We start from the raw sequence: 23,113 nt of genomic DNA, 5'->3' as shown, positions 1-23,113 counted from the left end.
AAAGGTGTAAATCATTTATATTATTTTAAGAGTTACCAATCTGAATGTGGGATAGGGTCCTTCCTCTGTCATGTAACACCGCACGTGCAAAACACACCGCTGGAGTTTGTGTGCATATGATGAATTATTCTGTGCGTTTCTTTGCGAACCAGATACGAGCCCACAGTGAACGACAGGCGACATGGGAACATATTGGGCTCGCGACCTCCTGCTCACTCAATCAATCTACCCAGTCGGCTAACCTGCAGCATAAGCACACATCCGTTTCACACCAACCCACACACAGCGTGGCCACTCCATAGCATACACCTAGTGGCTCTTACAACGTACATTAGTAATGCGGCCATAACGTAGCATTTCAGAGCGCAGAAACAGAAGAAAACGAGAAAATAGATGGGAGCAAGGGAAGAGGAAGCGACTAACTCACCAAAGCAGAGAGAAAAGCAACTTACACCGACTCATCCGCTCGCTCAAAAATTAAGAAAAAAGTAAGCAATTAAAGGGTTCTGCAAACAAGGGATACAAGAGGAAGATATTTCAGGAAACACTTTAAGGGAACCAGGCAAAGTTGTCTGGAGAGGAAATTATAGATTAGGGGGGGCATAGTAATACAGGCAACCACAGCAGCCACATCACCAAATTTTAAGGCTAAATTAAATTCACAATAATTGAAGCACTTTGTCAAACCAATGATGGACTCCCCACATCGCCACAATCATGGTTGTTTGACCAGACTTAACCACTCTGGTGAGGAACCGGTTCTAATGACTCACCACTGATGTTGCGAGGTGGCCCAGAATCGAACTAAGGTAGCGAGAAGCACAGCGCAGTGCGCCAACCACTCCACCTCGTGTATTGCTGTGCAAGCCAATACCAGGCGGTAATAAAACAGGACTGCGATCCTGTGATCCGAAATAAGAACCACCTTGCATGAAACGCGCAGCCCTTTTTAGGTTTCCCCTTCCGTCACCCAAGAAATTTGCTTCAAAGTCAAAGCTCAGCATCAATAACATGGGTTCCTTCCAGTCATAACAAGCCCTTACTCAACCGTACACTGAAAATTCGAAGACAATTTCAGTGTATTCTAATATTGCATAGCTCTTTTTCGAAAAACTAATTTTATTCTCACCTTCAACTTTCCCAGTTATTCTTGTATTAAATGCATTGTAAAAAAATTGCAGTTAATAACTTCTCGGTACTATTTAGAAAACGTATGAAATTCAATCATTAATTAGCAATGCTACATAATAGAGTACAATAGTACAGATGTTACCATGTTTAATTGTTTTAATAATTGTGCACCAGTGTTGTTCTGAAAGTGTGGCCAGAGCGGAGTGTCGCCATGCTTTGCCGAGATTAAGTAGTTCAAGCTACATGAATCGCGCATACGTGTTAGGAAACGCACACATTACTAAAGCAGGACAAAAGTGCCCCCCCCCCGTATAGACATAACATACTTTGTGGGCAACGGTCCGCAAAAGAGTGGGTGGTCAAACACCACCCCCAGCTGCGTGTCTAACAAGTGACTTTGTTTATACATTCAACCAGGTACTCATTTGAGGCCGAGCCAACATAAGGGATACCCAGGACCGGTTCACATAATCGTCACTGGTATTAGCCGTGAGCGGGAATCGAACTCCGAACCAAACACCACACTACACACACACATGCGTACAGATTCGTTCCAGTTACTCACTCACTTGCAGGCTATCGCATCATTATCACTCTTCTACAGCTTTTTGTTTATCGTTTGATGAACTTCAATCATTGATGACTCCACCATGCTGTGGACTCCGTCTACCAGGCTGACTCTTTCATTTCATCCACACTGTATTAAAATACCATCACACTGCAGATTACACACCAACTCACCCATTCATTTATTCACGTAAACCTTTGCCTTCTGCTATCCTCGCACTGGTGTACTTTGGAATTCCATACCATATGCTTTCTTCAAGTGCAAATAATAACATTGCTCAATTCAAGAAATGAGTGAGAGCATCGATAGTTTTGGGCCTCTGCAAATGTAAAAAAACACATTTATAAACTGCCCATAATTACAAACTCACACCTAACAGATTCCAAATTGAAAAACAAGTCACTTTCAATTCTAGATTTAAAGCTTTCGTGACTGAAGGATCCATACTCATATAGACGCATATAGACGTATATAGGAGGCACAGTACAATACACGTGAGGTGTATTGTTTGTCAAGTCGATGAGTGGTACGTGTTTACACACTAGGCCAGGGGTCGACAACCTGCGGCTCTTTAAGGACTCCTTCCTGACTTATTATTCAGGACCATCGTCTCGTATTCACACACGCATTGCGGCTCTTGAAATATTGAGTTTATAGCGAATTCGAAAAAATGGCTCTCATTATTTTGGTTGCCGGCCCATGCGCCAGGCGAAACGTCAACATTCTGCGGGTGGCCATGTGCACATGGCAGGTACAGTATACATGACACAAAGTGTACCCTGTACACACTAGGTCCTGTGTACATAGTGCTCATTGTATGCACAACGGTTGGCTACGTATGGTGCGAAAGTTCAACACACTCATCCATAATATACACTCAGTCTATACACACGTAGGACTGTGACAGACCCCACCACCAGTAATCAGACATGTGCTACTGCTGTTGTACACGTGGTACTGTCTACATACACGGTTCTGTTGTCTACACCATTTTCAATACAGATAAGTCTTACAATCACTACACGCGGTAGTGCGTCTAGACACACTACAAGTTACTGTCTACATACAGTACTCCACGTGAACTGCCAAAGGGTCCCTGGCAGGGCACCGGACAGCCCCAGGTGCCATGGGTTGACTGATATAACAGGCAGACATATGCACCACCTGTGTCCCGACTGTGCCAACTTTCTTAATGTTAGCTGACCGGTGCTCCGCTCGTTGTTGGAGGGTGACATCCTCCTCCTCCCCACAGAGGCCGATCTTGACACCGCTAGTGGCGGTCATCGGCAAGTCCACTCAGCCCCACATTATCCTGTACCGCAACAGTTCATCTCTTCTCTAGCCCGTGCTGAGCCCATTTAGTCCCCTCTATCCTGCCGAACAGAAGCTGCTTTGGCATGCGGTCTACTTGACCCAGCCAACGCAACCTCGCCTGTCAGTGGAGCTCATTGATGGCACTGTGTCCAGATCTTTTAAGGATGTGAGCTCTTCACGCAATTTTGCATGGTTGAAACCGGGACGAATCGCAGCAGGTTCAGCCTCAATGTTTAAACCGGCGCAGCACATGTTGATGCAAATGGTTCCACGTTTCGCAAGCATAGACTAGCGGGGGCATAATTTCGTCTTCACACTACAGACACACATTGTTACCCTGTCTCCACACACGTTGTTACCCTGTCTCCACACACATGCACGTTGTTACCCTGTCTCCACACTACACACACGCACGTTGTTACCCTGTCTCCACACTACACACACACACGCTGTTACGCTGTCTCCACACTACACACACACGTTGTTACCCTGTCTCCACACTACACACACACACACGTTGTTACCCTGTCTCCACACTACACACACGCACGTTGTTACCCTGTCTCCACACTACACACGCACGTTGTTACCCTGTCTCCACACTACACACACGTGGTTACCCTGTCTCCACACTACACACACACACGTGGTTACCCTGTCTCCACACTACACACACACGCGTTGTTACCCTGTCTCCACACTACACACGCACACACGTTGTTACCCTGTCTCCACACTACACACACACGTTGTTACCCTGTCTCCACACTACACACGTTGTTACCCTGTCTCCACACTACACACACACACGTTGTTACCCTGTCTCCACACTACACACGTTGTTACCCTGTCTCCACACTACACACACACGTCGTTACCCTGTCTCCACACTACACACGTTGTTACCCTGTCTCCACACTACACACACGCACGTTGTTACCCTGTCTCCACACTACACACACACGCTGTTACGCTGTCTCCACACTACACACACACGTTGTTACCCTGTCTCCACACTACACACACACGTTGTTACCCTGTCTCCACACTACACACACACGTTGTTACCCTGTCTCCACACTACACACACGCACGTTGTTACCCTGTCTCCACACTACACACGCACGTTGTTACCCTGTCTCCACACTACACACACACACGTGGTTACCCTGTCTCCACACTACACACACACACGTGGTTACCCTGTCTCCACACTACACACACACACGTGGTTACCCTGTCTCCACACTACACAAACACACGTTGTTACCCTGTCTCCACACTACACACGCACACGTTGTTACCCTGTCTCCACACTACACACGCACACGTTGTTACCCTGTCTCCACACTACACACGCACACGTTGTTACCCTGTCTCCACACTACACACGCACACGTTGTTACCCTGTCTCCACACTACACACACACGTTGTTACCCTGTCTCCACACTACACACACACACGTTGTTACCCTGTCTCCACACTACACACACACACGTTGTTACCCTGTCTCCACACTACACACACACACGTTGTTACCCTGTCTCCACACTACACACACACACGTTGTTACCCTGTCTCCACACTACACACGTTGTTACCCTGTCTTCACACTACACACACGTTGTTACCCTGTCTTCACACTACACACACACACGTTGTTACCCTGTCTCCACACTACACACACGTTGTTACCCTGTCTCCACACTACACACACACGTTGTTACCCTGTCTCCACACTACACACACACGTTGTTACCCTGTCTCCACACTACACACACACGTTGTTACCCTGTCTCCACACTACACACACACGTTGTTACCCTGTCTCCACACTACACACACGTTGTTACCCTGTCTCCACACTACACACACGTTGTTACCCTGTCTCCACACTACACACACATGGTTACCCTGTCTCCACACTACACACACACATTGTTACCCTGTCTCCACACTACACACACGTTGTTACCCTGTCTCCACACTACACGCACACGTGGTTACCCTGTCTCCACACTACACACACACGTGGTTACCCTGTCTCCACACTACACACACACATGGTTACCCTGTCTCCACACTACACACACACATTGTTACCCTGTCTCCACACTACACACACGTTGTTACCCTGTCTCCACACTACACACACGTTGTTACCCTGTCTCCACACTACACACACACACGTGGTTACCCTGTCTCCACACTACACAAACACACGTTGTTACCCTGTCTCCACACTACACACGCACACGTTGTTACCCTGTCTCCACACTACACACGCACACGTTGTTACCCTGTCTCCACACTACACACGCACACGTTGTTACCCTGTCTCCACACTACACACGCACACGTTGTTACCCTGTCTCCACACTACACACACACGTTGTTACCCTGTCTCCACACTACACACACACACGTTGTTACCCTGTCTCCACACTACACACACACACGTTGTTACCCTGTCTCCACACTACACACACACACGTTGTTACCCTGTCTCCACACTACACACACACACGTTGTTACCCTGTCTCCACACTACACACGTTGTTACCCTGTCTTCACACTACACACACGTTGTTACCCTGTCTTCACACTACACACACACACGTTGTTACCCTGTCTCCACACTACACACACGTTGTTACCCTGTCTCCACACTACACACACACGTTGTTACCCTGTCTCCACACTACACACACACGTTGTTACCCTGTCTCCACACTACACACACACGTTGTTACCCTGTCTCCACACTACACACACACGTTGTTACCCTGTCTCCACACTACACACACGTTGTTACCCTGTCTCCACACTACACACACGTTGTTACCCTGTCTCCACACTACACACACGTTGTTACCCTGTCTCCACACTACACACACGTTGTTACCCTGTCTCCACACTACACACACATGGTTACCCTGTCTCCACACTACACACACACATTGTTACCCTGTCTCCACACTACACACACGTTGTTACCCTGTCTCCACACTACACGCACACGTGGTTACCCTGTCTCCACACTACACACACATGGTTACCCTGTCTCCACACTACACACACACATGGTTACCCTGTCTCCACACTACACACACACATTGTTACCCTGTCTCCACACTACACACACGTTGTTACCCTGTCTCCACACTACACACACGTTGTTACCCTGTCTTCACACATGCTGTCGACACTCCTCCGTAATCTCAAAATGGCGCATCACGTGACCCGTACGTCACGTGACGCTATCGCACAAAGACGCGTCAAGCCGGACACGGAGCCTCCACAAAAACACCCCCAGCGGGGACAGAGACACCGCGACGGAGACAGAGACACGGCGACGGGGAGCAGAGGTAGTCCCGCCAGTCACGACGCCGTACAGCACTCATCCGCGTCGGTCGACCCGTCACTCTTCATAATCCGAGCGATGCTCACTCACCGTCTCCTCCTCTTTCTCCATGCCCGTAGGCATCTGCGGCACGGTTCGGTTGATGGACACATACTCCTGCAGGTCGGGTAGATCCTCCGCGCGGAAAATCGGCAGCGGCTTGGAGGCGTCGAGCGCCCTGGCGCGGAACGACAGCCCCAGTTTGCTCATGGCGACCGCCGCCAGGCCGCGCCGGGCGCGGGCGGGATGGATGGTGGGGGGGGCTTTGGGATGGGCGAGGGAGGGAGGTGAGAGCGGGGGAGATGCTAGCGGGGGAGATGGGTGGAGGCGGGGAGATGAGGTGGATTGCGCACGCCTCCTTCGCCTGCTCGTATTCCACAGCGCCCCCGCTTCTCCTTCCAGAAGTAGCACTCTTCCGGAAGAAGCAGACACTCCTCCCTCTTCAAATCCTTATTCCGGCAGCAAATTCTGCACCACCGCACGCCACGGCCTCTTCTTCTTGAAGCGGTAAACGTTACTTATTCTCCTCTGGTCTCTAAGCGGCAGCACATCCGCCTACCAAACCAATATCTACCTCTGTATGAGTTATTGTTGTAGCAGTCGTTTTGTTTCCTTCTGCCATAAGTGGTAGACGCTTCTTCCAGAGGCAGAAGACTCTGCCACGTGTTTATTTTCGATGCTACGACTTCCAGAAGGGGCCGCTCCTCCCCCCTCCTCCTCCCCCAGCAGAGGCGGGGAGGAGATGGAGCCCGCAATTACCTCCCCGCGAAAACAAATTTAAATATATAATCCAGTAAAAATATATAACAAAAATTACAAACGACAACTAAAAATTACACCCAACTCCGTTTACACAATTTTACACACAGCCTCGCAATTAATAAAAACAAATGTAAAATACCAACTGTGACGGATCACAATAATCCCTAGGCGCTGGCTAAGAGGCGCGGAGGCTGCGTTGGGACCGCGTGGCGCCTCATCCCGCCCGCACCACCGCTCCCTCACCACCCTCAAAACTACCACCAGCACTGTTACCGCTAACCACAGCTACTGTTGCTCTTTCTCGTCGCGTTGCTGATCGCGCCCTCGCCTCAGTCTCCTCAGCGGCGGCAGTGGCGCGCGCCGCGACAACAAAGCGGCTCCGCGAACATGGCGGCGCTGACGAGGGCGACCATAATGGACGCGGCGGTCCCGAGCTGCACCGCGCGGGGGGGCGGGGCTCAGGGTGGGCTGGCCGAGTCCTTGTAGGGGGTGGAAAGGCGGGGCTTCAGGCAAAAAGGGCGGGGGCCTAGTGGGGTGAGGGGCGGGGCTTACGAGGGAGAGGCGGGGCTTCAAGGGGCGGGGCTGGAGGGGGATTGCGGATCTTGTCAACAAGGGGAGGGGGGCCGGAATCGGAAATGTCGGAAACTGGGAGGAGGGATGAAGGAGGGGGCTGAGAAAGGTGGGGTGGAGGGACCGGAAAGGGAAATGACGAACTCGCACCAGGGGAAATGTTACACAAGCACATCGAGGCCAGAGAGAACGTGGCTATGAGGACCTTTTTACACCGTGGGGCCTGATAATAAAAAATATATATACTCATTAACTGTTTTTAATAGGCAAATAAATGTACACCTCTCGTCACTGTTGAGTAATACATTCTTGCATAATTGGAACAGTATGACTAATTTGCATTAAAAGTAAAATTAGATATCACATTGCATTTACGGGAGGAATAGTTTTTGTGGTCAATCCACTCTTCATAAAAGTTATATTAATTCGCTTAGACCAGGGGTCGGCAACCAAAATAACAAGAGCCATTAAACTCATTATTTCAAGAGTCCCAATGCATGTGAATAACGTAACGAAGCAGCCCTTAAAGAGCCGCACGACAATGTTTGTGTGACTCCTGAACCGATTAGACATTTAACACCGTCCATTATAACTAATCTTAAAATAATCTGCCTCGAGTTTTCTGGCTGGCTGCTGTCGAGGCTCTTAACCCCAATACGAACTCTGTTCATATTCTTGGATCTTTCCGTAAAGTCACGTAGAAAATAAAATAAAAAATAGAAATATATTTTTAATAATTTTATTTAAAAAATGTTATAAATAAAATATTAAAATGTATTATTTTATTTTGTATCTACGCAACTTTACCGAAAGAACCAAGAATATGAACTGCAGTCACGAAAGTTTTAAGTCAAAATCGAACTCTGTTCGTGGCTGCGGCCTGTTGCCACCGAAACTATCTGGGTAACTGGCCAAACGGGATTCATTGGAACAAACATTGAATGGAATTTAATTGGCAGAAAAGGTTCGGAAGACATACTTTACAGTTAAAGCGACACCGAATCGGTGGGAGTAACGAATAGAAAATACTGACACGGTTAATTTAACATTGCTCTAACTTTTCAATCGGTCATCCTATTCATGTAATTCGCCAGAATATTATTTGAAGCCTAGAGCATATAAAACAAAACTCAATACATATTGTCTTCGTAATTGATACCATAAAATGCAGATTCGTTTTCGTGCTCTGAGTATGGGAGGATTGTGAGAAGAGTATGACAATGGAATTTTATTATTTTCCTTTGCAGGGCAATAGGTTCTCAACTAGTTCTGGACAAAATCGAGTTTTTTAATATAACCGAGACGAGGCGAGTCAATAAAACATTTAATTGGATTGCAATTTCTTGATTATTTAATCTTATTTTGCTTTATCTCTGCTATCCATCTCATTCTGCACCGTTCGCCGTGCCCACTCGGCACCTATGAAAAGCACGGTTGGTTACGTGCGGTGCAAAAGAAGTTCAACATACATACAAACGAAAAAGTATACATCGCTCGAATCTTGAATAATTTTATTTCTGTGTCGTTTTATTCGATCCCTCATGTCGTGGATAGTGTGGTCAAGCTGGAGAATGGCCTAATTTCATCCTATACGCCACAACTTATTATGGGAGTTTTGATTTAAAGCTTTCGTGACTGCAGGGATTCATATTCTTGGTTCTTTCGATAAAGTCACGTAGAAGGGAAACAAAATAATAAAAATCTAAAACCTCACGACGTTTCAGCTGCAACACTGAACTAATTTTTCAACCACATCAATTCCATACACCCATCCATCAAATTTACCATGGAAGTGGAAAATGATGGCAAGCTACCATTCCTGGATGTTTTGATCGAGAAGAGGCCTAATTACTTGTTGGGACATTCCATCTACAGGAAAGGCACCCACACAGATTCCTATCTAAAGCCTGATTCCCACCACCATACAGTTTGCAATACATGTGTAGCGTTCGATTTCACTCGGACAACTTCTGTCTTTCTCCGAACACCGCTTTATTTACAACTCTCAGCATGTCCTCCACATTCCACAGTATCCAGGTCGCCACGGCTCGCTCGCCGTGCTTCACTCGACTCGCTCGCCACCTTTGTCTCTCCACTCCCCACGATTACTTCGCTTATTCTGCCGCTAACTTCTTCGTCTCCGCTCTCCGCTATCACCGTCGCTATGTTCTTTCCACTGCTAACTTCTCGTCTCTGTTCACCGCTATCACCGTCACTATGCTCACTCCACTGCTGCTGCTTCATCCCTGTTCACCGCTATCACCGTCACTGTGCTCACTCCACTGCTGGCTGTTCTCGTCTTCAGCTCCGCTATCGCTACGCTCTCTCCACCGCTAACTACTTCGTCTTTGTTCAGCTTCACTATCGCTACGCTCTCTCCAAGCTCCATCTCCAACTCCGTCTTCCTTCCAAACTCTGTCTTCCAAACTCTGTCTTCCAAACTCTGTCTTCCAAACTCTGTCTTCCAAACTCTGTCTTCCAAACTCTGTCTTCCAAACTCTGTCTTCCAAACTCTGTCTTCAAAACTCTGTCTTCAAAACTCTGTCTTCCAAAACTCTGTCTTCCAAAACTCTGTCTTCCAAAACTCTGTCTTCCAAACTCTGTCTTCCAAACTCTGACTTCCAAACTCTGTCTTCCAAACTCTGTCTTCCAAACTCCGTCTCTCAAACTCTGTCTCTCAAACTCTCCACACTTCAATTCCCCCTGTTGACTCCAAGCTCTCCAAACTCCAACTCCCGCTCCAATTGCCGACCCCCCAATTTATCCATGCTCTCATCACACCCCAATTAATTAACCCGCGTCCCAACGGCACCCCTCGTGATCGTACACCTGTTTCTCGCCAGACTTCAAGACGCCTCTCCAGCCCCGGCAACAGCACCAACCAATCACAGCCGTCCTTGGCTCTCCCAACCTAATTGCCCTCACATAACCTGTACTGTATTTGTTATCATGTAATCACGCTGTTTCCACAACTCACCTTTGTACTTCACTACAAAAGCAAACTCAGAACCGGTTTTGATATTCAGTGTTTCATCAGCAGAATCAGGATTGCTTGATCCAATGCATGTGAACTGCCAGATATTTATTGGCAAGGACGCTGGCAGATATGTTAGACACGCCCCCCTCCATGAGGCCACGCCCCCCTCAGTGTGTGAATCTGGCTCTGACACTAGCCAATGGCAAGGTCTGAAATCGCCGCCATCCTAAAAAAACCCAAGAAACCCATTAGTAACATCAGCAGGGACGAGCGCTCTGAATTCGCTCAATTGAAAAAGAGAGATAACATTGTCATCCTCTCAGCCGACAAGGGCAATGCCACGGTCATCATGGATAAAACCACATACAACAACAAAATCCAGGACCTTCTTAATGATGGCAGTCATACTAAAATCAACAAAGATCCTACCAACCGCCTGGCCACAAAAAAACGACTATCACTAATTCGACTTCTCTAATCGAACCGATCAAGCAGCTCTCTCTAAAACCTTCGGCTGCTAGACCACCCAGATTTTATGGCCTTCCAAAAATCCATAAAGAAGGTCCTCCACTCCATCCTATCGCATCCACCATCAACTCACCTATCTACAAACTGGCCCAATTCCTGTCTGAGACCCTGCTTACGTTCACGGGCAAGACCACCTCAGCAGTACTTAACTCAGCTCACTTGGTTTTTCTAATCTAGAACATTTCACTGTCTCCAGATGATTTGCTTGTCAGTTTCGATGTAGTCTCTCTGTTCACCAAGGTACCTGTACCTGACACCATAGCAATCATTGAAAACTTGGTCCAACAGTGACTGAATCCTGATGTAGCAACTTTGGTGAGGCACTGCCTTACCAACACTTACTTAATCTGGAATGGTACATTCTACAAACAAAATGAAGGTACCCCTATGGGTTCTCCCTTATCACTAGTGGTAGCGAATGTTTTCATGGAGAAATTTGAAACCGATGCCATCCTGACATCCACCCTACGTCCTTCCCTGTGGAAGAGATACGTAGATTACACTTTCGTCATCTAGCCAGATGGCTAGCCAGCACTGAACTAATTTTTCAACCACATCAATTTCATACACCCATCCATCAAATTTACCATGGAAGTGGAAAATGATGGCAAGCTACCATTCCTGGATGTTTTGATCGAGAGGAGGCCTGATTACTTGTTGGGACATTCCATCTACAGGAAAGGCACCCACACAGATTCCTATCTAAAGCCTGATTCCCACCACCATCCAGCCCAGAAGAATTCCCTCATCAAAACACTGCACCATAGGGCCCGCTGCATCTCCGACCAGCACCACCTAGCCAGTCAACTGGAACACATACATCAAGCCCTCAAGATGAATGGATACTCAGACCACACAATCCACAAAGCTGCATCCCCAACCATGGGGAGACAACCATCTGAGGACCAAATCAAAACCATCACCTTGCCATACATAGCAGGTGTTACCAAAAAGATTTCCAAAATCTTAAACAAACACAAGATCCAGGTCCGATTCAATACAGTACACAAAATTCGTGATTTGATCCCATCTGTGAAGGATGTCATTCCTGACATGTAATACTCTGGTGTCCACAAACTACGTTGTGTCTGCGGCAGCATTTACATTGGGGAAACGAAACGACATGTTTCAGACCGTGTTCGTGAACACAAGGCAGATTTGAAAGGGGAGAACCAATACATCTGCCGTGGCTGGTCATTGTTATAATGCAGTGGGCTTGCACAATATTGTTTTTTCCAAGACCAAGGTACTCTGCAAACCGTCGGGCTACCATCAAATATTTGTCCATGAAGCCATCCAGATATATAAAACACAGAGACAATTGCAACCGAGAAGATGGGTATAAGCTGAACAATAATTAGAAGGACGTTATTAACCAAGCAAAGTCGTAACTTGCTGTGGTGCTTCCATCCTTCCGGCCGTTTGGTTGTTATCTCCGACTCTCTGAGTTGCATTGACTCGTTGGGTGCCTCTACATTAACGGGCTGGAGTCTCACTAACATGGCCACCTCTGCTCCCTTAGCCTCGATGTATCGATGGTTCTGGCTGTGTGATGGCTGTGTGTCTCACTGGCGCAACCACCGTTGCGGTGGTTCTCTTGCGTTGACGCGCTTGCCCCTCACAGTGCAGTTGGCAGCGCCGCAGCTTGTGTTACACATAGACATGACATTAACTTGCTAATCTCCCTAATCTCTCTGCCTAATCTCTCCCATCAACATAGTGCTAATCTCCCATTAACATTGCTGCTGTGTTTCATATGCGGGGACGATACTCTTATGCGGCGACGGAAGCTCATTTCATGCTAATCTCTTTCCCTAATCTCTCTCTCCCTAAACTCCCCCTTTAACACAACTGACGTGCTTGCGTGCAGGGATGGAATTCCTTTCCAGCTTGGACCCCGCCTGCTTGCCCTTGGAAAATATATATAACCTCTTGTTGTAACAGCTCACTTGCTGTTTCTTCCTGCTGGATATTTTTTTCCGCCTGAGGACGATTGCTTGCGTTGCGATCAAAACGTCGTGATACATTATTTTTTATTTTATTTTATTTTCCTACCTACGTGACTTTACCGAAAGAACCAAAGAGTATAGTTGTAATCGTACTTGTATCTTCATTGTTGCACACATACGTGTATAAGCTAGATATGACCATATTCTTTGGGTCTTTCGGTAAAGCCAAGTAGATAGAAAAAATAACAAAATTAAAAATCACGACGTTTTAATCGCAACACAAGCAATTTTCTTCAGGTGAAGATGATTACCTGTGTTGCGATCGTGATTTTGATTTTCATGTTTTCTATCTATATGGCTTTACCAAAAGACCTAAAGAATATTAATTTCTGCAGTCACGAAAGCTTTAAGTCAAGATCTAGATGTGACCGCCAAGTGGCGGTGCAGCCTCGCGTTGATCCGCTTAATCTGATGTAACAGCCAAGGTTTGAACTCGCATCCTTCCGACAGAGCCGTTCGCTCTTTCTCTGAGCCACCTGGTGGCTGAGATAATATTCACGCAATCAAGATAAAAACAATAACATCACGCAACCTGAATGTGTCACTCGGACCTGTACGCTCACCATCGGCAGTCATGATCTATAGACTGTTGGATAAAGGATTTCCAATGCCGTTGTCACCTCTCGGTCCTGTACAATTGAAGAGGAGTTGGAGAATCGTTCAAGCACTTCTTTATTTCTCCAACGCACAGCAACCCTCGTTCCAAAACCAACCGTGAACACGTGTCCCACAGCCCCTTTTAACCCCTCCATCTCCGACCTCGCTCACAATACACATCCACGTCAGGCACGCCTGGTTCGGGCGACGTCACTGTCCTTTAACCCCTGACCCCCGTCCAGTGCATTCCCGCGCGTGTGATTGGTGCGTGTTATAGTGAGAGTGGAGATGTCGTGTCTGCATGGTGCGTGTGCATGAGGGTTGCTCGCAGATCCCTTATATCACCCCCCCCCCCCCCTTTTTTGAGACCAAGCCATCCTCGGCTCAACAACTGTATGCCTCGGCCATGCAAAGCCAACTGCGGCTGGGCGCATATAATTTACGACAACAAAAAAGTGCAAAAAAGCAAAAGTAACACCACACAAAAAAAAGTGCAATAAAGCAAAAGTAACACCACACAATTCCCCCTCCGTCTCTTTGTTAACAAGAGCGCCGCCGCCTCTGTCGCCGACTTTCCCCACGATCCGATTCCTCGACCGAACACAACAGGGTTGCAGGGATGTTCATGTACACAGCAGCGACTAGGCGGCGTGAGCGTGAGTGGGTTAAGGGGCCCCGTCCTGTGGCCAAGTCCTCTGCTGCAGCTGCGTCTTCAGCCACGGACGGTGACGGGTCCAATGCCGGCATTCCCATTTCCTGTAGTCCTGAGTTGGAACGGCCGCAGACCGAAGCTGACGATCCCGACTGGTCGTCCCCGGTGCACTCGTCCTGCTGCGGCATCCATGGGCGATGTGTCCCTCCCGCCCACAGCGATGATAGATGACGTCGTCAGTGAACCGAGGATGATCTCCTGCCTCGTGAGGTGCCCAGCGCCGGGGTCGGCGCTCCGCTTCCCGCGGGATCCTCGGGTACTGCCGCAGGGCCGCCACTGTCTTTCCCTCGTCCTCCGCCGGCGGCGCGTGTCTGGTTGGAGGCCATGGCCGCCCCTCGACGTCACCGCGATCCCACGCGACGTGTGCCACACCTCGCGTGGGTCCCGCCATCTCTTCGTAAGCGCAGAGATGGTGTGCGACCCATAGCGAGGTGCGGACTTCCTCCTCCACCACCGGCAGCATCACTCCCGCCTTCTGTGCCATGGTAAGGAGCCGCTCCGCCACCAGTGAGTCCAGGGCCGGCTCATTGAGCCGCAGGAATGCGGCTTCTGCCAGCGTCAACAGTTCCGTCCTGAAGACCAGGAGCGATTCGGATGCTTCACGCTGGCGGTTTTTAAACCTCTGGCGCGCCCCGGACGGAGGGTCGAACATGTCTGCCATCTCCTTGTAGACACCCTGCAGGGTTCCTCTTTTTGCAGCCGGAATCCGGTCAAACACCGCCAGTGCGGGGTCGTCCAACACAGTGGGCAGTATCGTCAGGGCTTGATCCTCCGTCCACCTCATTGCCCGAGCGGCCGTCTCGAACCAGCGGACGAAAGCGCGCCATTCTTCCGATCTGGACGCGAACTTCTGTATCGCGCCCAGCTGGCGGCTCCATCCTGGTCCTCCCTCTGCGGGCTGCCTTGGCTGAGGTTCTTACTGAAGCTAGCCCCCAGTTGCCGCTGCTGTCGGAGGATGTCGGGAGGACAGACCCGAGTGTTCTCCCAGGTCCCGCGCGGGATGCACGGTCGGCGGCGTCGCTGATGCTGCTCCATCCCCAGAGAGATGCTGCGGAGTGCCTGGTCGGGAAGGCTGACCGTGGCCCCTGTCTCCTCGCTGGGGAGATGGTGCGGCTGAGGTTCCCCCTGCTCGTTAGACCTCAGGACCCAGCCAGCTAAGCAGCGCGGTTACTGCTTCCAGCAGCAGATCCATCCTTCGATTCCGAGAGGATGATCTGCGGCGGCGGCGCTGTGTCTGCACCGCCGGGTTGGTGGAGGAAGGTGCCCACACGGGATGCGCAGCTGCCACGGATCTCGTCAATGAGCTGGGAGACAAATCCTGATTCATCGTTTCCGTTTCGGAGCAAATCTCGTCCCAGGCACCTAGAGCGTCTGCTTGCTGTGTCTCCCCCCTTGGGTTATTGCGTCAGTTGAGGCGAGACATCCCACCGCTGCCACCAGATGAAGAGGATTCGGAGAATGGTTCAAGCACTTCTTTATTTCTCCAACGCACAGCAACCCTTGTTCCAAAATCAACCCCAAACACGCGTCCCACAGCCCCTTTTAACCCCTCCATCTCCACCCTCGCTCCCAATACACAGCCACGTCGGGCACGCTTTGTCCGGGTGACGTCACTGCCCTTTAACCCCTGACCCCCGTCCAGTGCATTCCCGCGCGTGTGATTGGTGCGTGTTATAGTGAGAGCGGAGATGTCGTGTTTGCGTGGTGCGTGTGTGTGAGGGTGGCTCGCAGATCGCTTACACAATGATAGAATACGTATTTTTGTTAAAGTTGGAAAGTCGGGCTCACGATAACGATTTGGGTGTTAGGAGAGGGTCCGGGTCGTGCTGGGGTGGGTCCGCGGGTTTAGGGGAGAAGGGGTCCGGCGAGGTGGGTCAGAGGGGCTCCAGGGTGTGTCTGGGATGAATCCGGGAAGGGGGGTCCGGAGTCGGCCTGGGCTTCCGGAAAGGGGGGGTTCTGGGGTGTCCAGGGGGGGCGGTCCGTGATGGGTATAGAGTGAGTCCAGGGTGGATCCTTAGAGGGTCCTTAGGGGGTCCGGCGTACTTCCGGACAAGATCCGGGATGGGTCCTGTGGGCACGGTGGTCCGGATGGTCCAGAGTGGGTCCGGGGAGGGTCAAGGGGGGGTCCGGAAAGGGTCCCGGGGGTGGGGGGGGGGTCCGGGGGTGTTCCGGTGTCGGTCCGGGGCGTCCGTGAACATATTTTTACATAGCATATTGATTGTATGTTGAACTCCTTTTGCACTATACGTAGCCAACTCTGATAATTCACTATGTAACACGATTTTTGTTCCTGGGTAGTAAGTGTTATTTTCTAATTGCTTATGCTTGAAAAGTATAGAAAATGGCTATTATTCCCCACAAACTTTGCTTTTGTGACCAGGACTTTATGTGAAGGAATGACACAAATGCACACCACGTTTTCTCATTGAAAATGAGTAAATTAAAAAATATCACTGGCCTGGTCAAAAAAGCAAAGTTTGTGGGGAATAATAGCCATTTTCTGTACTTTTGAGGCATAAGCAATTAGAAAATAACACTACCCAGGAACAAAAACAAATATTTCTTGTTACAGTGTTGTAATCGGAGGTGCTTTTTGAGGCATCTCACTCGCAAACCTAAGGAGCCTAAGATTCCATTTCAGGGAGTCCCAAAATCACACTCTGGAGTCCCAATTCTACTTCTGGGAATCTGAATGCCACATTCTGGAGTCTGAACTTCAACCCAAATGTAATTGGGACTATTGAAATGTAATTGAGACTCCTGTAGCCCTAATTAGGGGTTATGGTTAGAGTTTAGGGTTAGAGACAGGGGTTAAGGTTTGGGTTATGGATGGGGGGTTAGGGTTATAGGATAAGGGCTATAGAGTTGAGTTGGCTATATGTGCATTACAGGTTAGGTTCAGGGCTGTATATGGTCACCTCTAATTAGCACGGTTGGTTATGTATGGTGCGAAAGTTGAACATACATACGTAAGAGCTATAGGGTTAGGGCTATAGGTTAGAGCTACAGGGTTCAGGTATTTACAAGGGTCAGGGTTATGGGGTTGTGATGGATGTGTTTTATACAAGTCACGTTATGCCCTCTTATGGATAAATGATCAACTACAGCTGTTGCTTTACAAGGAACACAATAACAGAGCGGTCGTTAACATCTCGCCACCGTAGCGCCCCATTTTCTACACAGTAATTAACCCGGCAGGAACAGTTTCTAGGGTATATTTGAGCACAAGCAGTGCAGCTAGACAGGGAACGATAATAGGACTGGGCTTGTGGTCACATCTGCAGAATTAAACGTTTTCTGTCTGCTGCATTTATTTGATCATGTGCTAAATTAACTCAAAACAGGGACGTTCATGGGTGAAGATCTCCTCTACGAGGAAGGCGTGAGGCCTAAAGAGGAAGTCTAAAGAAACTTCGAATTAAACCTGGCCCCTCATTTGGGCTGCCTTTTTAGCCTCTACCCCTCCTGTCTAGGCCATGCCCTTTATCTGTTATGGCCCCTAACCCCTTTATGTCTAGGTCCTACCCACTCCCTCTTTCGGCCTCATGCCACTTTAGGGCCCACCCCTAAATCGCTCAAATGAATCAAAGTTAATTTGAGTGAGAAAGTGAGTGGGTAGCGGTGGGGGTTGTGATGGAGCAGATTCACGATGACTAACATTCCTCATAAGCAATACATACAGGTGGTCATTTTAACACGTAGGCTTTGGCGACCAATATCATCCATAATAGAGGTTTTTGGGTTACGCGATCTAACCCAAAAGCCTCTATTATGCAGGTGATCATGTTGGCCAGTCCCAGCAGCACTGGGGTCCCTTTTTCTAGCAGATCCACAGCACCTCAACCCCCCACCTCTGACCAGAAACCCATGCCTGATTTTACATCGTCCCTCTTGGAACCTTTTCCCTCAGTCTCTCACCTCAGTAGAGCTCCTTCCCTTTACCTTGTTTAGTAGCTCAGCCAACCCTATATTAATATAAGATTGTACACACAAAACATAGCTACTAAATAAACTCACCATTGGACATAAACATCACAACTTCGATCGTGTCATTTATTGCTGGTCGCTTTACGTTTTGGACCTTTCTTTATTCAGTTTTGTTCAGTTGCTCGTGTTTTTCTTACACACCAACATCCAATTTTCTTATACACTGACACATTTTGTTATATTTTGATTTAAAGCTTTCGTGACTGCAGGGATTCATATTCTTGGTTCTTTCGGTAAAGTCACGTAGAAGGGAAACAATAAAGTAATAAATAAATATTTCATTATTTCCCTTCTACGTGACTTTACCGAAAGAACCAAGAATATACATGTTTTGTTGCTGAAATAAAATCAAATGGAAACAATATAAACCCATACAACTGAGGAATACCTAATGTTGGGTGATGTGGTAATTTGTAACTACAGGTCACAACTTAAAAACTCACCCACCCCCTCATTCACACACCCACCCATCCACTCACTCACCACACTGCAACATTCACATTTCCTCACTTACCCATTAATAACTAAGCCACCCATTCACCTACGCATTTATTCATCCATACTGTGATCCACCACCCACTCTCCCACACTCACCCACTCACCATTCTGCAGGTCACAACACTTCTATTTCATCTCACTGTTCCACTCGAATTCCCTCTCAAGCTCAATTCAGGAAACACGTTTACTCTTGATCTACAACTCTAATTTGTTTATTGCTGGCTGCTTGATGTATTGGGCTTTTGGGCCTGTGCTCGATTGTTTAAAAATAAATGCAATATTCACTTATGGTAATGATTACGCCTCATTCTGAAAACCATTTTAATCAATAAATACGAATAAGTTAGAATATTAAATAAATAAATAAAGATTACGTTCAATTTCCATAATAACTCCATTCATTAGATAGGTAATGTTCTTTAGGTCTATTTCATCTTTATAGGCAGCATATAATGGTGTATAACAGGGGTCAGTAACCAAAATAACAAGAGCCATTGTTTTCGAATTCTGTAATAAACTCAATATTTCAAGAGCCGCAATGCAAGTGAATACGAGACAGTCGTTAATAAAGAACGTCACAAAGCAGTCATTAAAGAGCCGCATGCGGCTTCGGAGCCGCAGGTTGCTGGCCCCTGGTGTATAATAACACAATGTAGTGTAGCAGTTTAAACATCAATTTCAGCAGAGGTTGCAGTGTATTGTTAAATAATGGCATTCATGCAAAACTTATTTTTCAGTGTTGTGTAGACTTTTAATATATTAGTATAGAATCCCTAAATGCATTGTAATGCTAACATCCAAAGCGAAAGAAAAGCCATACAGTAAATACTACTGGTTAGAATGCTGCTTATCACAACATGATTAGTGTCATTGGAGATTATAAGTAACAAAATAAATAAGCAGACAATGCGCCTCATTTCACATATTTGTTCCTCCACATAAAATTCTAATATTGTTTTAAATATCTGATCAGCCACACAGCCTTCTGGGATTTAAAAAAAAAAATAGCAACATTGGTTTAACACAATAAAATTCTGGACCGGTTTCAATATGCATCGTCTAATCAGTAGTTATGGCTTACTTCAACCAATACCGGTGAACTTCTAAATGTGTATAGGCAAGACATATATATGTCATAATATTCTCCATAACGACGCTAATGATGGTTTTGTGTTATGTATTATAAAGTTTTGTATCAAACTAGGATCCATATGTAAAATACAGGTCACCACCATTTGGTCAAGCAAGCCGAACTACTGATGAGACACTGAATGTCAAAAACCGAAATAGAGTTTTAATGAATTCACTCCCAGTTGGCTGTGTTGCTGATGGGATGTCTAAAACATACTTTCATATTTTTATGTGGAGGGATAGGCATGTATTGTTATTTTGAGTCATAAGGCAAGTTCTGTTGCAGACAGCAGCTGTGGCAGAAGCACATGTCTTCACTAACTCTGCACGGAGTATAACCTACATATACAGATATCATCTACAAGCAGCTGTTAAGCCTTAGGAACACCGGCACACTGGAAAAGCTGGATCTTAGATACGGGACGATTCCTCTTCAGCATCTGCCCTGTTGGCTCGGATTTCCACAAGAGTCCTAGCGAAGGACGTCCATTCATCGTTGCGTGGCAGTGCCAACTGCTGCAAAGGACAATAGACAAAACCATCAAGTGAAATAACACAATACATAAGCAAACAATATGCCCCACTCCCATATCTGTCTCTCAACATAAAACAAACAAAAGTATAGATTTGTGTTATACATCCCATCAGCCACATGGGCTTCTGGAATTTTTTTCAGCAACATTGGTTTAATTCAAGAAAAGTCTTTAAGTAAAATCAAATTATTTGGTGATACTGCGTTAGCAGTGGTGCACAAATGACAAAAATCAACACGATAAAATAAAATAACAATATTTCATATTAAGTATTCCCACGTTGTTCACGAACTTGCTATCTGCGATTATAGCTATCTGCGAATCGCATCTGGGCCTCTACACAACTGTATCGAGAGAGAGAGCGCGAGAGAGAAAAGAAAGTGATGAGATAAAGTGATGATGAGATAGTAAAGTCATTACAACGATCACCTTAATCATCGTTGTCGGCATCATCGTTACTACATGATTATACTGTGCAGCATCATCTTCATTTAAGGTAAGTTCATTTATAAACTATTGTTTAATACTTTAATATATTAATTTACTTTGTTTCTTATAACCATTTCTTGGTGTTATTATAATTTTCATGTATTTATGGATTCATTTAAGGCAAGTCATAAAAAACGTGCTATTCACGAGCATCTCCGGAACATATCCCTCTTGAATAACAAGGGAATACTGCATGATGATAATAGGTGATGTTTCGGACATGGGGAGCAGTGATGTAGTGCTTTGTTGTCCTTTACCTGCACCTCCGATTAGCACGGTTAGCTATGTATGGTACGAAATAAGTTCAGCATACATATATACATTAGAACACTGCTTTATGAACCAAGCGATCCGTATTTGATATCCGCTCACAGCCAACATCGGTGATGACTATCTGAATTTATCTTGGGCTTCCCCTAGGTTGACTTGGCCTTACCTGGTGCGGTGAGTAAACTTCAGCATTGGGGAGACAAAGGCGGCTGGGTGTGGTGCTGGCCACTCACCCCCATGTGCCATGTTGGCCTTCATAGGTGCTCGCTAATGGCACTTGCCCAAACAGCCTGTTAAAAGCTATATGAGGGATCTTTGTCTGTTTATATGTGAGTGTCTATGTGTGTGTGAGAGTGTATTTTTCGAACTGTGTCATTGCGTGTTTGCTGTGTGCATGTCAACTGACACCCTGGACACAATTGCAAACAAGATGTTCTATCTCAAGGAATAATCTCAGTGAAATATTTTCATTAATATAAATAAACTATGTGCTCGAGAATACACCATGACTTCCACATTCTTACCTCGCCTATTTCGTAAATCCACAAGTGGCCTTCAGAGTCACCCACCGCCAACTCTCGACCAGAGTGAGTCCAACGGACGCGGTTTAGGGCTGGGCAGCCATCAATCGTAACGCTAGCGGCAGGAACCTGCAAGAAACCACACGCATTTAGGCTATGAAAGATGTGCATGAGTTATTGCATAAGGATCACATTGTAATGATTTCTTACTAGAGTTGAAAATAAATAAGTTAACAACAAGGCTCTATCTGGCATCTGTCCCTCCTCATAAAAGTATGTTTTACACATCCCATCAGCTACATGACCTTCTGGGAGTGAATTTAGCCGACCTGGTTTGGCTAAATGACGAGCTGGGGGTCCAGCTAGCTGGGATTTTACTACACATGTCAATTCATTTAACACGTAGGCTTTCAGTACCAATATCATCCATAATTGAGGTTTTTGGGTTAGATCGCGTAAATATCAATTGTTGTATTTGTTGTTCTAACAAATAACGTGGAACAAAAACTGACAAATTTTACAGGGTGGATTTGTATGTATTCATACACCATTACAAAGACACCCCGTATAGCCTTAACAGACTGTTGGGGCAAGTGTCATGAGCGAGCACCTATGAAGGCAGGCACGGCACACAAGGGGATGGTGTGGCCAGCACCAGGCCCAGCCACCTTTTTTTCCCCAAGGCTGCAACGGGTATTTTTTTGAGAAATGTATAATTACACTAAAAGCTTGGCTCACTCCACCTGGGTATTCACTTGGGTGCCACAGTGGCGAGATGTTAACTACCTTGCCTGGTATGCAGGAAGTCGTGGATTCGATCCCGACCCTGACACCTGTATATTTGGTCATGTGGAATTTTCTTTAGGTCCTCCGGTTTTTCCCTCCACATTTAGAATCAACATTAGTTTCAACTAGTTGGTTTTTATAAATTTCCACGTGATAAGTCACTTCGTTGAGCGATCATTTGTGGCCAGGTCACTTCTGAAAAAGAGCTATGTAGCTCAGTGGACCTTACCTGTTAAAATAATAAATAGTTTAGTTTTATCTTCTTGGTTCTTTCGGTAAAGTCACGTGGAAGGGAAACAATAATATTATTTCATTATTTCCCTTAT

At 46.9% G+C, this 23,113-nt stretch overlaps 2 protein-coding genes across 5 annotated transcripts in view; both read right to left on the bottom strand.

Annotated features, from left to right (window-relative positions):
* The window catches only part of LOC116937223 (enhancer of polycomb homolog 1-like), a 53,479-nt gene extending 45,840 nt beyond the window's left edge, over positions 1 to 7,639 (bottom strand). Inside the window, exon 1 of the mRNA XM_032944306.2 lies at positions 6,469 to 7,639. Within this exon, the coding sequence (XP_032800197.2) occupies positions 6,469 to 6,627 (159 nt within the window). The 5' untranslated portion in view covers positions 6,628 to 7,639. The remainder of the gene's footprint in view (positions 1 to 6,468) is intronic.
* Positions 7,640 to 18,621: 10,982 nt separating this feature from the next.
* Positions 18,622 to 23,113, bottom strand: part of LOC116937235 (cytoplasmic dynein 1 intermediate chain 1-like) — a 58,200-nt gene continuing 53,708 nt past the window's right edge. For all 4 annotated transcript variants that reach the window (XM_032944313.2, XM_032944322.2, XM_032944318.2 and 1 more), the window contains 2 exons: positions 22,005 to 22,130; positions 18,622 to 20,704 (listed from right to left, as the gene is read on the bottom strand). In XM_032944313.2, coding sequence (XP_032800204.1) covers positions 20,600 to 20,704; positions 22,005 to 22,130 — 231 coding nt within the window. In that variant the 3' untranslated portion in view covers positions 18,622 to 20,599. The remainder of the gene's footprint in view (positions 20,705 to 22,004; positions 22,131 to 23,113) is intronic.

The sequence above is a fragment of the Petromyzon marinus genome, chromosome 4 (genome assembly GCF_048934315.1).
Source record: "Petromyzon marinus isolate PM22_M1 ecotype Great Lakes invasive population chromosome 4, UKy_Petmar_22M1.pri1.0, whole genome shotgun sequence".
NCBI lineage: Eukaryota > Metazoa > Chordata > Hyperoartia > Petromyzontiformes > Petromyzontidae > Petromyzon > Petromyzon marinus.
This window is presented reverse-complemented; position numbering and strand designations above follow the sequence as displayed.